The sequence below is a fragment of the Rhea americana genome, unplaced genomic scaffold (genome assembly GCF_003343005.1).
Source record: "Rhea americana isolate MKP2758 unplaced genomic scaffold, rheAme1 scaffold_47, whole genome shotgun sequence".
Taxonomy (NCBI): domain Eukaryota; kingdom Metazoa; phylum Chordata; class Aves; order Rheiformes; family Rheidae; genus Rhea; species Rhea americana.
In genome coordinates, this window is record NW_028186612.1 from 5803419 (window position 1) to 5820386 (window position 16968).

General features: G+C 41.9%; 1 protein-coding gene across 1 annotated transcript in view; it reads right to left on the minus strand.

Moving 5' to 3' along the window:
• OBSCN (obscurin, cytoskeletal calmodulin and titin-interacting RhoGEF) overlaps nt 1–16968 on the minus strand; it is a gene marked incomplete at its 5' end in the record, with an annotated part of 135422 nt that overhangs the window by 21477 nt on the left and 96977 nt on the right. The window contains 8 exons of the mRNA XM_085316526.1: nt 354–414; nt 1009–1209; nt 1807–1888; nt 2384–2552; nt 4487–4599; nt 4940–5073; nt 5372–5495; nt 7508–7765. Coding sequence (XP_085172652.1) covers nt 354–414; nt 1009–1209; nt 1807–1888; nt 2384–2552; nt 4487–4599; nt 4940–5073; nt 5372–5495; nt 7508–7765 — 1142 coding nt within the window. The remainder of the gene's footprint in view (nt 1–353; nt 415–1008; nt 1210–1806; nt 1889–2383; nt 2553–4486; nt 4600–4939; nt 5074–5371; nt 5496–7507; nt 7766–16968) is intronic.

Below are 16968 nucleotides of genomic sequence, written 5' to 3' on the forward strand. Positions count from 1 at the left end.
AAAAAAAAAAAAAAAAAAAAAAAAAAAAAAAAAAAGCCAAGATACAGGAGCTCCAGCTGACAGAGGCCAAGGACATGGTAATGTTAACAGAACAAGCACAGTCTACGTTAGGCTGGATGCAATGTTTGTGTCCAAAACCTCTGGCTGTTTCTAGTCACTCCCTGAAGAAATTCTACMTAATAATGAAAGCTGCTGGGCACGTACTTTAAATATTGACTCTGTTTTGACAGATTACCACTAGTTTATAAAGACATTCCTGATAATGAAAACACAGCTGGAAGCTACTCTTTGCTGAAGGAGAAGGAAGGCGGTACCCACCAATTTTGGACTTTGAAATGAGAGAGAGAGATTACCTCTGCTTCAGTGACAACATTCTTCTTGAACAACCGGTCGAGGAGCTCTTCGCTGGAGCATCTTGCAACGGCATTAAGGGAAAATGCAGCTACAGTTAAATTCTCATTTTCTTTTTGTGTCCATCTCCACCCAGCCAAGACAATTTGAAGTAAGAGTGAACAGAATTCACAAGGTATCTCAGGTAGTGTCATATGCATGTGATGCATGAAGGCCTCTACTGCAGAAAGGTCCTYGCAGAAGTGTAATGGCATCAGCCTGTTCTCAACTGGTCCTCCCTACAAGAAGGGTATGGTGCGAATGAGACACGTGCTACAACGTGCCCGTTGATCATGAGCATTTGTGGGGCTCACTCAGACTGGATCTCCCTGGGACAGAACCTTTCATGCCYGGACATTTCAGAAAAGAGCTTTGGTGCTTAACAACCCGCTCATACTGTGCACACAAACATCTGGACTTCTGCTGGAACGTGATACTTCAGTGACTGCCATGACCACAATGTCTGAGGAGCTCACACAGCTGTGCTATACTGCAGCGYGGAGGAAGACTGCATACTTTTTCACCTCAGGCAAAAACTGAGTATTTGTTCAGTTACTTATCAGTGAGTCTGCCTTGTACTTCCCAGCCTCCTCAGAAAAGAAGCACTGAAAAGGATACAACTCAAGGATCAAAATCAGGGTTTTCCGTGTTTCAAACTGATCAAGCAGCCTGGTAATTCGATCATGGGACAGAGGGGCAAGTATATCCCTCTCCTGATGTGCTCGAGCCTTCGTTTTGCTTCGTAGAGGTATGAATTTGGCAGCACAGGACACACTGTTCCCTTTATGCACAACTCGTTTCACAAAGCTGAAGCAGCCCCTGTGTAAAATCAAAGGATAAGCCCTGCTCAGACTTGGTTCAAGCCCTCTGCACAGCAGCTGCAGACCTTTCCAGGTCCCAGCCTTTGACCACTTCCTACTGCTCASGTCTTAAACTCTCCAACAGAACAAGCTGATTTTCCTGTGCACAAGCTGATGTTGCCCTCTCCTGGCTGTCTCCAAAACTAAACAACCAACTGCTACAGAGTGAAAAGCTGTTTTAGGTGATACAGGCTTGCTGCTGAATCCTTTGGATGGATGTGGGGCTTGTATGTACATCGCTATGGGGCTGTGATGCTAATATGACCTGAGGGTGCAGCCATGTGTCCACCACAACCTGCAGCCCCACCGGTCCTTCAAGGAGGCTGCTGGGTTTTCCCAGGTCCATGCCTTGCGCACCCTTCCCTGGGTACCCTTTGGTATCACTTTACCCAGATAGCATCAGCACTGTTTCATAAGCTGCTCAGAAAGCAGAGATGGGTGCTCCTTACCTTCAGACCCTTTTAGACAGCAACCTGTTCTGTATTGAAGCAGCAGCTCAGATGGGCAGTTAGATAGTCCCCTGCAAGCATGCTATAAAGCTGGAAAATTAATTTACCTTCCAATCTCCTGCTTAACCTCGTAGAGGGAATGAAGCTTTCTCCGGGTGGCCACTTTCTTTGCTGCTTGGTCTTTCTTAGCTTTGGCAATGAAAGAAAATGTAAGGATTCATATTCAGATTACAATGCCTTGCAAATAACGTGCAAAACTATCACAGGACAACTTAAGGCAGGGAAAATTATCGGGGTACTTCTCTAAGCTTCTGCATGTAATTAGGTGTAGCTGTTTGATGGAACAGCCTGCCAGCATGGACTTTGGGACTGTATCTTCGTCTGACGTAAACCAGAAGAGCCATGCTGAAGAGCAGAGCTATACCATCAGAGGTATSGCCCCACTCACTTCTATGGTCCATAGTATCAGTTCATTACCTAGTCTCAAAAAAACTCCAGCTAATTATTTCACAGACGTAGTTCATTAGACCATTTACCCTCACTGGATTCTACCATGCTGGTAGCATGGAAATGCCAAGCAGGAACACAGGGTAAACATCATATGGGTACCACAAAAAGACTGCAACAGAATATATTCAGCAATGGTGCTGAAAGCAACTCACGGAACTGAAAGAATTAAGTTACCTTCATGCACAATAAGCTCTGCTTTGCACAAAACCTCTCCTCCAGCATTTTTGGCAACACAAGTATAAACACCACCGTCTTCTGAGACAACATTGTCCAGGACTAATAAATATGTTGTTCCTTCCCTCACTTGATGGAGCCTGTGGCTGTCTGTCAACAAGGAAGTGCCCTGAAAGAAAGAATTTTGGCTCTGAAAATCAATACAGAAACAGATGTTCCTTCTCTTCAAGGAATGACATACACCAACAGGGCTAAAACACAGATCCTTTAAGCATTTAGGCTAACAAATCTCAATAATAAAATGCTGGCTGAAGACGTTCCCAACGGCTAAATGTTTTTCAGCCTCTAGGTTATTCATCTGCATAATTTGTTTAACATCCTATTCATAGGGAAAAAGGCTTGGGAGAGATCAGCAGGGCTGATTTAACCTCAGTTCTCCCAGGCAAGAGGCAGTCAGCCCAGGGGAGCACAAAGAACATCTACTTAGCTCCTGCCTTACTAACTTAACTACTTATTAGACTGCCTGAGTGGGAAATAAAATTCCAGATGAAATTTAATACAGATAAATATAGATGCTACGTTATTTTCCCATAYGAAATATTGGGCTCTGAGCTGAACCTTATTGCACTGGCACAAAATTTTGGGATACGGCAGCTCCACGGCAACATCAGAACAGGGCTTGGTGGTAGTCAAAAATATACCACAGGTTATAAGTTATTAGAGAGAAATGAAGAGTAAGATTGAAAACATCATCTTGTAAATCCTTGGTTTGCCATGGGTGCTTGATGTGGCAATGCACTTTCTGTAACTGCTTCCATATGAGAATTGATGGAGCAAGTTGGGACTCTTCAGCCTGGAAGGGAGCTCTGTGATATGAGATGACAGTACAGAGCTGTACAAAATCATGAATAGGCTGGAGAGAGTGGGCAGGGATTAACTGCTTATAGTGGAAGAACTAAGGGCCAAAAACCTTACATGGGTCCAAGCGCATGTGGAAGGGAACTTCATTGTGGGTCGGTAAACAGATAAAATTCAGCCAGTTCAAGATATCCCTGAGCTGAAAATGCCAGAGATTGGGAGAGTATTAAGAGCATTAAGAGAGTATAAGTAAAATACATTTTTTTGTATTTTATTTACTTCTCTGAGTAGCTCATCTTTGTACTTTTCAGATGGAAGATAGAAAAAAATGGAATAATACTTATGTATACAAAAATTGTTGGACAKGAGAGTTACAGGTAATCATTACTGAAAAATACTGGCTTACTTCAAGGGCCAGTAAATAATAAATAATTATTTAAAATAATAATGATAAAAATAAATGATTTCTCCTTTCTCTTAATGGGATATTCAAGGTCATTAGTCACTGTTCTTTTACTGATTTGCTACAGAAAAGATGCAGTGAGTGGAAGTCATGYTGACAAATCATTCTTGAGCCCATCCCTGATGCCAAAACTACAGCTCACATCTTGGTGGCTCTCAGGCAGGCCACCTATCCCACTTCCTTCCTATCTCGGTCTCCAAAACCATCTTGGTTGTCCCTCCCTGCTGAAAGGGTTACAGTGACACTGGAGATAGCACAGGTCAAACGTACATGGTTGTGGTGAACCAGTACAGCTGTTCCTACATTGTCCTCTCACAAAAGGGCACTTCTGGGCACATATTGAAACACAGGAAATTCTATCCGAGCATAAGAAAAAAAACTTTTCTTTTCTTTTCTTTTCTTTTCTTTTTTTTTTACTCTGTGGGTGGAAGAACACTGGAACAGACTGTCCAGAGAAGTTTTGGATTCTCCGTCCTTGAAGATATTCAAAACCCAACTGGAAAGAGTCCTGGGCAACCTGTTCTACTTTCCTTCCAAGCTCAATTATTCTGTGATAAGATGAAAGAGAGGCTAGAAAAACACCTCCAACATCCAACAGCCATTTGCTGGATCCAAAGACAACTGTGGCTGACTTGACAATTTCTGCATCACAGTCTATAGACATGACCCAAATCAGTGAAAGAGGCATAGGATAAAAGAATAAAAGAAATTCCCCACAAAAATACTGCTCTATAATCCTTTCTGTGGTCCTTATTCTCTGTTAGGGAAGTATCTTCACTTACCTTAAACCACAGAACAGTAGGCTGAGGGTTTCCTTCAATCACTGCCTGAAATTTGGCACGCTCCCCAGAATTCACCTGCACATCCTCTATTGTCACTTGCATGTAGGGTGCACCTGGTGAGACACAGGGGTTTGCAGCCACCACAATACCATAAATTTATTCATGGTCTCCCAATGAAAGTCGAATTATTCAAACAGGATTTCCAGRACTGGCCATTTAGGATGTGACATTGGTTTTGCGTCACATCAAGAGATACCACAGTATCATATATGGGTTTATTTTCACTAGCATTACTTTTAGCCTTCCTGTTTTCTGGCTTATGAGTTATTTTTTTTTAGTTATTGCTCAAGAAATATAAGTACTTCAGAAAACAGACACTGAGAAATAGCATCAAAAGAGAAGAAAACTGAACAATCATGGGATCAGGGAGAGGGAAACAAGGTTGTTTCTTACTTGTTGGCATCTTCTCCTCAGTCTTATACACACAAGTTCTTTCCGTGGTCTCAATATAAACTTCACTGTGCACATCCCAGACCACATCTCCTTCTCTTCTATACCAGTCTCCTGCCCCCGTGGCTGGTGATGTTCTTTCACAAAGATCAAGAGTAAATACCATTACACAGTTGCATACAACTACAGAAATACAGGATTAGACTCTCAAATCTATCACTATAACTTAATACAAGAAGATTTTGTTCAGGGAATTAATTTCTCCCCAACCTCTTCCATTCCTCTTGCATGACCCACAGGTTAACACGACTCTAAGGATTCTACTAAACCCACAAGAATCAGTTTGAGTCACCACCCAGTTCCTCAACTGGAACTCATTTCTCCTACAACAAAGTCTGCCACGTTCAGAACTCTGTGTGCTGGATCTGTGTTTACCTGGTGATGGGAACTGTGCGTTCCTGAGCCCCTTCTGCTCCAGCAGCTGTCTCTCTGTGGGAAGGACCAGGCCTGGGCTTTGTTGCACTTGGTTCTTCAGATGGAATTTGGCTTTGTGCTTTGTCTGGCAGCAGAGATAAGGCAAGTTAGACATGTCACTGATGAAGGCACACCTGAAACCAGAGCAAATCTTTGGACACTACCTCCACTCCGGCTTCTGTCTGACTGAGTCCATCTGATTTCAGCCGAGTGCAATCATGGAAGCTAAGAGTAGGATCTTTTGAGAAGACAATATGCAGCAAAGGGACTGAATAACATCAGAGAGATTCAACGATGAAACACTGGTGACTGGGCAAAACTAACTTTTTTTGAGGAAACACATAGAGGCACAAATAGGAAAGGCGACCAACAGGGACACAATAAGAATCATGATGACTGAAAGGAAAATGTCAATTCAATGCACCCATTTTACTAGATAATTAAAGTGTGTTTGRCTTGTACCTTGTAGATATGATAAAATGCCCAGTGCTCTATGGCAGTTTAGATATTCTTATTCTTTCATTATTACTTATTTTACCAGACGCATCCTCAAAAATTGGTTTGATCTTCTATTGCAAAAGTAACCAAYTGTCCTTTGACATGGACTGTTTGAGCTCCCTCCTAGGATAAAGTGCATCACCCTCTTCTTCATTTGAGGAGAAAATGTCAGATCGAGGGACATTATCTTCCTAGCAGAAAAGGCCTTTGGCAGAGTGCTCTAGGAATGTTTGATGYTGGCTGATTTTGGAAAAAAAGCGGTAGTTTCCAGAAACTGCATTGGACTGCTCTACCAGCATGAAAAACATGGTTATTTACAGCACTACTGGCAGGATCAAAGTGCATAGGTGGATAGGAAGCGTACTTGTGCTTTCCTATAGCCAGTGCTGTCAAAATATTTGCCTCCTTTTTATTCAGAGAGTGTGATCAAAGGGACAGAYGTCAAGTCTCCGATTTATTAAAATAACTCCCCACGTTAATAACATCCTCAGGTGGAGGGACTTAAAGTGAAAGGGCTGAAAAACTATTCCATATGCTATTCTCTGCTCTGTTGTTTCTTCAGTTACAGCTAAGTAAATAATCTGYCCTATTTGACATTCTGCTTCTGATGATTTTTGAGTCATTGTGCTTTACCATAGTTATTTTCATAGATAATTTTCCACTAAAAAGGAAAAGAGGCTTTAAAATCCATTCATTTTTCATGTGGGATTTTGGGGTCTGATTCCATGAAATACATCTGAATTCCTGTTAAGTTTAGACAAAAACWTCCCATTTTTCAAACAGCATCTGGSGTCTGTAGGCTGAAGGCTCCTCGACATTGTCCTTTCTAGGTCACACTGGCTTAAGGATAGTTATTCTGACCTGACACAAACAGTGACCRTTCAGACAAGTTGTTATGGCAGCAAGCATAAGGAACAGCAGAAGGACTGCAGCCAATTCGTATTTTTTAAAAACAACACAGACATGAAAGCCAGATTCTCCTAGCAAGACACAATCACACACATCATTGGTTTTAATCACAGGGCAACTGCTGAGTAATCTATTACTCCAGTGCCAGTAGAACGCAAGTGAAGCTGTCATGCCCAAGATCTTAGAAAATTCACGGCAGCCAATAAGGGGGCGTTGAACAAATTTCCAGTTTGCTAATAATAAACAGTTAAAAAAAGAAAAGGAAAGAAAAAGAGAGATAGAGAGAAAGAAAGAGAGAGAGAGAGAGAAAAAAAAGCAACCTCCTTCCCCCATCTCAGCAAATCCAAAACCAAGTAACTTCTGAAAATGCAATGGAAAAAAAATCTCCCTCAAAACATTAAACCAAGTCCAGGTTAAAAAGCCCAGAACTGGAAAAAAAACTTCTATTCCTCCATTTTGGACAGCTGGCAGACTAAAAACTCTGCTTAGATATGAAGGAGAGCTTGTGCCCAGCCTAACCCCAACCCATAGCCCCATGTTTCGTGCTCTCTGAATATCCTCTCTTAACCTGCAACTGTTCAGAACACAAAGAAACAAAGAAACTTAGGAAAAAAATTATTATTGTTGAGTTCAGCACTTTTGTCTCTCTTGACTTCCACTGGACATTTTCCAGCTTAATTCCAGACCTACCATGCCCTGTAGTAACTTGGGTTTGGGTACTGGCTTCATGAACTATCAGAGGAGGCCCAGTTCCCGTTTCCGAGCACTCAGAAGGTACGGACTCGAGAAGGCCGAGACCACCAGCTTGTCCTCTTGCGCCTGGTGGAAGAGTCACAAGCAGTGAGGCTGAATCCACAAGTTTCCTTAGAGCCGTCTTGATCTCCTTATCAGCGCGTTCAAGCGAGGCCTGGACAGAAGTCTCCGTCTCTGGCTGCGGGGAAGTCTCTCCTACAGACAAGAAGAATAGCTTTTCTCTCTTCAAGGTAAAAGGAATTTATCAGCTTCACCCCACCCATCACAACCAGAGGAAACATTTGCGGTTGTGTCCTTCTCCCCACTCCTAGAGCAGGGATTTGATGCTCAAATTCCAGCAGGAGAGACCCTAGCTAGGACTCGCAATAAGGCGCTCGACACACCGAACTCCTGGCAGACGTTTCTCACCGCACTGCAATCGCTGCACCACACCGCGCACACACTCCATCTCCCRTGAGATGACCTGCAGAACATAGGTGGTAACAATGATTGAAGGAGACCAGCTCCAAACTCAACCCTACGTGGGCTGCTCTGACAAAAATACCTCTGTTAAGACCAGTGGGATGAACCTAGCTGTGCCCTGCTGTGCTGATATGGAGCCTTATGTGCGAGGATGACATTTTTGCAGAGAAAAGGAAAGAGGAAYGAGTAGGTACCAGACTGACCAGGACTTCTGGAGAAGGGAAGGGGAAAGAAGAGGGCTGACAATGAGCTTATAAACCTGAGCRGATGGCAGAAGAGACTGTGAAGCTACTGCTTACAGAATCATCTATTTGTCCTGCTTTGCAATATTAGATTTGCTGGRCCCTGTATTGGAAACTAGTTGAAATTTAAATATCCGTACAGGACTGTGCCATTGCAAGACAYCGCAGAGGGTAGGTCAGCTGGTCGGTACAGATGAAACATAGAGAAGAATTACACAGAAGATGAGGCAATTCCTACCTCAGGAAACTCAAAATCTTGAGGGCAAAGAGAAGACAAAAGCTTTTCACATCTATAAATGGCTGTTCGAGCTCACATCYTTGCAGGACAACTATCCCACAGACAAATACCACGGTTTTATTTGCAGTCAGTACTGGTAAAAGAAGTTAGGATAGGATAGGAGAGGAGAGGATAACAGGATAATTCAGATTGGAAGGGACCTCAAGAGGTAATCTAGTGCAATCTGCTGCCCAGGGCTCCTTCCACTAACCTTGATGAGGTACAATAAAGGGACAGACAAAATCTAGCAATATCCTCAACTATGCATTAAGATAGACAAAATCTGTGCCAGATTAAGACCTTTCATCGTGTCCCTGATGTTGCTTGCAAAGGAAGAGTGCCAACTCAAACCATAATTTGGGCAATGACAAAACTGGCTAAAAAGCTCCGTTTTAAAACACCCTACTTTGGTGCCTAAACCTTCAGTATCTTAAAAATGTTTCCTATAGGAATGAGAAACAAATACTTCCTGTGGGTAGCAGAAAAAGCATTCTGATTGTTTTTTTGGCAGCCTATAAAATACTCTGCCCAGCGTTGTGCACGTGCCAAAGGGGCACAGCTCCACCACTTTTTCAGCTAATATGCAAGGAGAGCTGTTGGGATTATGCTGACAAAAAAAGAAGAGCACTTGCATACAAATGAAGCAACGTGATTCCYGCTCTGCAGATGCCCACTGAAATGCCCATAAAGTGCGCTTCTCGCTGTTAGGAGCAGTGGCAAAAAGCCATGATGACTATACTGCAAGTCCAAACCCATACAGAACTATCTCAGAAAACATGTGCTTCCCCATGCTTTTTTCTTTTCCTAAGTTTGTCCATCCTTACCCTGCAAGAAGCTCAGCCATCTTCCCTGAAGTTGGGATTTTTTAACAGAGACAAAAAATGAGGTGTTTGTCCTTGGCAGAATGTGTCAGAGCAAAAGAAAGCTCAAAATGGAAAAACAAAAGAAAACCTGCCTCAAAAATGGGCTTGACTGCCCACAAAGGCTCAGGCTTCACCTTATTTTAGGTTTGGCTCTGACTTGTCTGATGTCATTCACATAGAGGAAGGTCTTGCACMTGTTTTGACTCTGCTCCTTTCCCATCCTTGAGAAAATAAATTCTCATGACAGACCTCAGCAAACAAAAGCTGAAGCCTGTGCATTTGCATCAGCTCCCTTTGAAGATATCTCATTGGATTTTTGTTCTTAATATCCTTCCTATGGGCAAGACTTCAGTTCTGGGTTTATTGATGGAAAAAGCAAGTTTTGCTCACTCCATGTCCCACCAAYCCATCATCACCACTGGTCTAGATGGAAGATGCTTAAACATTTCTCTAGACTCATCTTTTGATTTCTTGATGTTCCTGTCATGATTGCCACCAGCTGGTGCTGCCCCATAAGCTGGGCAGCTGCCAGGAAGCGAACTATTTGGAAATGAAGAAAGCATTCTTAGTATCTCTTGAGGAGAAAAATTATTTAATTATGGTATCATGGTCAAATCAAGTAAACACCATTTTCGCAAATGAATGTACTGCTTCATCCCCTGGGAAAACAGGTATAATGTGATCAGAACCRGGCAATGATGTTTTACATGAAATATATCTGAGCCTGCAGGATGTCCCTGACGGTTGCTAACACGTGGTGGCTGTGGGGCTAGCACAGCTTCRTTCAAAGTCAACCCTGAGCCACACGTGTGCACCTCTAGGTCAAACCAGTGGTGCTCTAAGCTCAAGTTAGAGGAACTGCTGAGGCAGAGGTTCTCCAACATTTCTGGCCCACGAGCTACCATGAGATTTAGAGTTCCCCAAGCTGCTAATCCAATCCCTTTCCTCCCTGTTTAGGAGGAATCAAGCTACCAAAATGAGGAGCTTGAATTTTAGCTGAGGTAACACTGTGGTGAGGTGAGGACACACCTGTGGCAGACAGGCATTTTTTGAGTTAGAAGAATGCCTAAAAAGAGGTTCTTTTCCACCAACACTTCTGAAACTGGCCCCCAAAATTACAGCTACAGCCCACCTAGAATAATGTTCTTGGGTTGCAACTCAGCTCCTGCTGAAGTCAATGGGAGAAGTAGACTAGCTGGTGGAGCACRGAGTGCCGTGAATAAACAAAAACACAGAAACCCAATGAGCTAAGTGATAGCTGATGCATGACATTTATTAGTATCAATTCACCATCTAATATATTTTTCATTCAATTTGCTTTGTCCTGTTGTTTTGCATCCCAAGCCAACTGAGGTTTCCACTTCTTTAATTTACCTGCAGGAACTATAGTAAAACATTCTTTGTATCAAATTTTTTAATACAATTGTATGTTTTCATCTAAATGAAATAAATCCCCACACATCTCATTAGTTATCTACACAGTTTAATCACTTATAAGCATAATTATTAACCTCTAGGAAAATATTTTGAAAATAAACATAATAGACTTTTCATAAACCTTTCAGTTTCTGAACAGTCTTACACAGGATTTTAAAAATTCCTTTCAATTAATTCTCTTCTGCTTAAATTTCAAAAGAAAATGTAAACAGATGTTAATTGCTTTGATTTTTCTATGACCATCTGAACTACAACTTTTCAGCTTGTTAAAAGAAAAACGAAAAAAAAAAAACCAAAAATGAGCATGAATCAGATCAGGAGGAAACCTCCATATTGCTTTATACATCTAGATCAGCCTTATGGATGAATATCATATTTTCAAAGACTAGTATAGGACCAATTCTTTTCTCAGCAGCATCTCTGTAAATCTGAATCAAATCCACTTAGTCCTGTGGAATTATTCTGGATTGATACTAGAACATCTGAGATGAGAATCAGTGCCAATAAGAACGAAATATTTTCAGTTTCAAAAGGATTTCCGTGTTGTATGTCTGCTACTTTCCAATATACAGTGCAATATATGAAAAAGCACTAATATATATCCATTGTATTGCTTAATTATAAAATGAACAGTATAAACCAAAGAGTTGTTATCAAAAAAGAAAGTTAACACTAAAGAGGCTCGATTTATTTTCACCACATGTAATCAGTGGAAAAGTGTCCTGTATTATGAGTGCAGTGCACATGTTATTACACATAATATTATGTTCAGATATTGCAATGAAATAGGCTGCAAAATCAATGCATTCACTTCAGTCACCATATGATCAAGGTGCAGCCACAGGAAAAAAAAAAGTATTATTTTCTACAAGCACCTTTCTTAAATTCAATCCCTGTTAGTGGGAATATCGCCTGGAGGACTCTAGAACAAGTTTCACGGTATTACCTAGCTGGGAAACACCAAGACAGACCATCATACGCCAACATTTTCTAGGAAAAAACTCACTCAGTCCCCTCAGGCTAGTTAGAAATTCAACTGTGTCTGAGCATTTCCGGTTTCACTGTGCAACCCRAAGGGAAAAGTTTGTTGCACACAACTCAGCTGGGAGAATGTGTTGGACTTCGCCTCCTACCTCCGTCAGATAGGCAGGGCCAGTGCTTGGTCCTATTGAGAGCAATGACAAACTCCAGGTGACTTCAACCAATATTCAGCTGGGCCTAGGRGCCAACATTAGGGCCCACGAGCCCGTTTCTTTTCGGGACAGAGCAACTTTTGGAAGGTCTACGTGATATCCACTTTTAGTGAAGCCAACAGGAATAGGCCATGCCCAGTATATCTCAGTGGCATTCAGTCTCTTGAAGAATAACATCCTTAACCATACTCCTAGCCTTCCCTGTGCATTTGGCACCCCCGTGGCAAAGCTCCAGGGCAACTCGACCCACCGCGGGAGMTGTGACCTCTACAACAGAGCTGAACACACACGGCTACAGTAATACGATGCAATGCTTCCACGAAGCCTAATTTATCATAACGTTATAACCAGGTTTATTTTTCAACCAGGTATTTGTGGCAAAGCTCTCTCTTCTTTTTCTCTTTATTGTCTTTGTGCTCCTGCATTTTGCTGTAGCTCAGCGGTAAATTCTTTTTAGCAAATTTAGGAGACGTTCACCACCAGTCTGTTAACAGCAATGTTTAACCACTGGCATGTATAGGAGATCAAATATTCCAGTTTATCCTTCTAATGTTTTGCCACAAAGACCCCATTTGTCATTCTTTATACGTATTAGCTTCTGATTAGAGATGCAGTAGGCATTTTGTGCCATCCTTTCGCCTTGCGGTGCACATTAGGCAAATTCGTATCTTAACAAATATGGTTTATAAATCCGTAATACTCGAATGCAGAATAATGAAACCTGTATCTTTAGACAACTAGGAAGTGGACTTGAAAACAGAGGTCATTTTAAAAAGATRGTCTTTTTTTTTTAACTTAAATTGGAAGAGAATAGTGAAATCCTTGTCTTCCTCAAGTCAGTGGGACTTTGACCACTGACTTCAGTCAAATTAGGATTTCAGCCAAAAGRTTTGAGCATTCCTTTACGTTCCTAGTAAATGCAGTATTTTCTATATGTTTCATTCTGCAGTAGAAGTTTACAACAACTTTAACCAGACTGTGCATGTTGAAAGGTTTATGAAGAAATTTTTGGTAGAGCTAATTGGTGTCAAAAGCATACAGTAGAGTCAAAGCAGTGTGAAGCTTCATGACCTTCTGGTGCACACAGTGAYGGGAGTTTGCTTTAGGTGAAAACACTGCTCCCATCCTGGCTGCTGAAAGATGTTGAAAAGTTTAGATTCTTTCACCTTCTTGCTACACCATAATTTACAAATTAGCACTTTAAATCATTTTTAAGTTCATGGACAAAAATGTCATTTATATTTTCATCACAGGTAGGAGAACCAGGCTTTTCCTAAACCTACCATCACTGTTTCACTATGGAATGATATATGTTCACCTTGACCAAAGCTTTTAAAATTATAAACTGATCTGACATACATGTTCCCTTTAAGACTGGAAAAGCTCTACGTGTTATATTTAAATACATTTTCTCAGAGGTATTCCCTTGCACATGTTTCCTTGCAATCCTCACCACCAATTCCCTTCACCTAGAACATTTTCTTTTTTTTAAAAAAAAAAATGTTGCTTTCTTTTGTTTTGAAAACTATGCTTATATCTGCTCAGCTTTGGGAGAGGTCTTCTGTGCTGATATGCAACGTAACAGGCTTGCCAATTGTTCCATAGCTGAGGGTTCTTGTGGAAACTTCAGTTTTAAAGCTTGACTGCCCGTTGTCTGCTGAGAGCTGGACTTCTGTGCAGAAGGACGGTTTCACTGTGAAGGAGGGACCACGAGATGCTGCTGCCGCTGCCGCATGCACTCCAGGCGATGCTGTCATGCAGGTATCACTGACGTGGAAAGAGATGTTTGAGGGGCCTGCAGACTGCACGCCAGTTACTCTAGAGGCTGACACAAACACACCTCCTGGAACGTGCTCCTCAAACTTGCTGAAAAATCTCTGTCTTGGCTGAGGAACAACAGGTCTCCCCAGATTCAGCAGCACYGGCTTCCCAATCGTTGGCTCATTAATCTCTGTCTGGAGCACAGAGATTTCRCAGGGTTTGTCTGCTGTATGGCTCTGATCATCACATCCATAGGTCTCACCTTCTTCAGGAACATAATCTTCAAGATCCTCCAAAGTTAGTACTTTTCCATTGTGGGTTAGGATTTTGCGGTCCCGGGTGCTGATGTCATCTATCTGTAGTTCCTCTGGTTCATCAACTATAATGACATTATCCTCTTCCGGAAGAATATCTTGTGTTACTTCTGGAACCTCTTCTTCAACAGGCCAAGACATGTCTAGTTCGTCTGCCTCTTTTTTAACCTGTGCACTCACTGGGGAGAACAGAAGTTCAGGGCTGTCTCCAGCAGCTGTATTAAAACTGAAGACCAAAGTCTCACCCCCACAGGCAAGCAATGGGGAAGTGACTTCTGAAACATAGTTAGCACTTGCTTCCTGCGTGTAGCCCTTTCCTTCGCTTCCATAATCGATAAATGAATTGCTTCCTAGCTGTTCAGATCCACAAGGAGAACTTCTGTCTTCACTGCTGACTGGAGGTCCTTCCTGATCGGCTGCATATGCCAGGGGCTGGATATCCACATCAGAGAGATTGTCTTTGGGCAAAGATGACTTTGACTGTTCCACTAATTTATTGTTGGAGTTGTTTGTGTTTGGATCATCATCTGGGGAACGCCTAGGCCTAGAGCTGGGAAAAGTGAATGTTAACACCCCTGAGTCATCCTTTTCTTGTTTTGCTGGGGAAGATCCTCTTTTCCTCGTAGGTTTGGGGGATTTTTTCACCTTGAATTCAATTATTTCTTCAACTTCAACCCATTTGGGCTTTTGCTCTTCCACCTTGGTCTCTRTGACGATATCTCCAGCTGCTGCTCCTTGCCTGTCCTCTGGTTCTGTTACAAAAAGCATGGGAACAGTAGACTTTGGYATTGCCTCCTGCTCATGTCTGTGGACTGGCTGTCTGATCTTTGACACATAAACCGGTTCTGGAGTTGGCTCGGCTCTTGGGGAGCGGGAAGGCGAATAACCTGAAGAAGGACGTGCAGGAGAAACCCTTCCCTTCTGTCTTGGGCTCTTCACCACAGTGGTTATTGTTTCCTCTCTGATGACAGAAATGGTTGACATGGAGTTGGAAGGAAGACAGGACTTTTCTGGGAGCCACACTCCACGTCAGCACATGCCATGGTTGATCAAGGCACTACAGTGGTGTTAGTTTTGTAAGCACTTCAGCTTTTTGTGGAGAGCGTGTCATTTTGGAAGGGATACACACGCGCACATCCACACGCACACCCACATGCCCATCTCCAGCTTACTTTCTGAATCAGGCAAAATCTCAAAGCCATTCCTCCCACATGGATCCAAGCACCATTAGCCTCCCTGAGTACATGAACACACTGTGAATATGTCCAGCTAAGAAATGTTCTTCTGCTGCTGCTATATATCATTTACTTGTRTTGATCATCTGCTACTTCAGAATGATACAGCAGTTTCACCCAAAGATCTTAAACACTTAAGGAGTTCAACCTTTTCCTGAGTTTCTCCAGCTGAAACTCCAGTTTTATCAAACTCAATGGCAAAATGACCTTTACTTCAGAGGGTTCAGTGTCCTACTCCCCTTTTTTAATAAATGTATCTATCTATATTTCTATTTTATTGACTATAATGATTATTTTGAGAGGAAGCATTATCTGTGTTTCTGAGAAGTAGAGATCTGCATTTTCACACACAGAACAGATAAATTAAAAGGGCATTAAGCATTTGTGGAAGCCATGAAAAGAAGGTTAGAATGTTTTCCTGCAGAAGTCATCCATGCCAAGATGCACCTATTCTTACTTGCCCTAACAGTGTTATTGCAGACACAGCCTGATCCTGCTACTAGCAATTGATACAAGAGTATCAGATTGGTCTGATATGCTGGGCAATTACTTCTCAGAGTAATTCTGTTGGTCTTACTTAGACTTTTGGGGGTATCCTAAGCAGTTGGGATTTCTCAGTATCTCTGTATAGATGCACACAACTAGTATCAAAACAACCGTCTGGACTAACTTGGACTTTAAAGGAGCTCCAGATGAAATTGCATTAAATAGCTTTAAAATATGGGGACAGGAACACCTAAGTCTGGACTTTACTGTTCTTAGTTTACATGTTTAACACAGTTTTTCCTATAGAATTTTCCTTTTTTTTCACGGAAAAAGTCAAAGGGAAAGATGTTATTTGTTTTGGAGGTATACAGAAGCAGAGCTAATTGGTTCTGTGCAAGTAACAGGTAAAGTCAATTTTGTTTCTGTGTTAAGACTGTTTCTAAGAAATAGACACTAAAACTAAAAAGTGGAGTAAATAAAGGATAAAAAGACAGTGGCCTGAATCAAGAAGGAACATTTATGAATCAAAATAATAGCTTTTTTATTCCTCTCCTCTCTGTTTCCTCATCAGCCTCATCCTCTAGTCTGACTACTCTGCCACTGAGAGCGTTGGCTCCAGAGCAGAGCTGCAAGGCAGGGTGGAAAGAGTCCTTACGAAAGGACAACCTCTTTGTCCAGCTGCCATTGTCTAACTAGGCTGGTAGATAAATTGTCTTAGAGATAAGACAATTCTCCTTTATCACTGAAGATTAAATCCAGCTTGGTATTGTCTTCTCCTGTGGAGACCAGATTTCTTTTCACTATCAATCCCTCTGTTTTAGGATGCAGTAAAGTCCAGGATTGGATCAGCTACAGTGAGCTTATCTTCATTCCAAAGCATGTAGCTGCACTAAAGACTTTGTTTTACACTGCCAGGTTAAAATGCATTTTTTTGTGCGTTTTCCTAAGATCTGGGATTGGCATATCTAGACCTTGTTCAACTCTGTCTCTGAATTATCCATTAAGTTATACTCTGCAGGTAAAGTTTCAAAGCTGCTTCTGTTGCTCTGCTTGCTTCATTGAAGGAGAGCTGGAATGTGCCCTTTCATGCCTGTTCCCAAACTGTATCCCATCACCGTCCCACTTCAA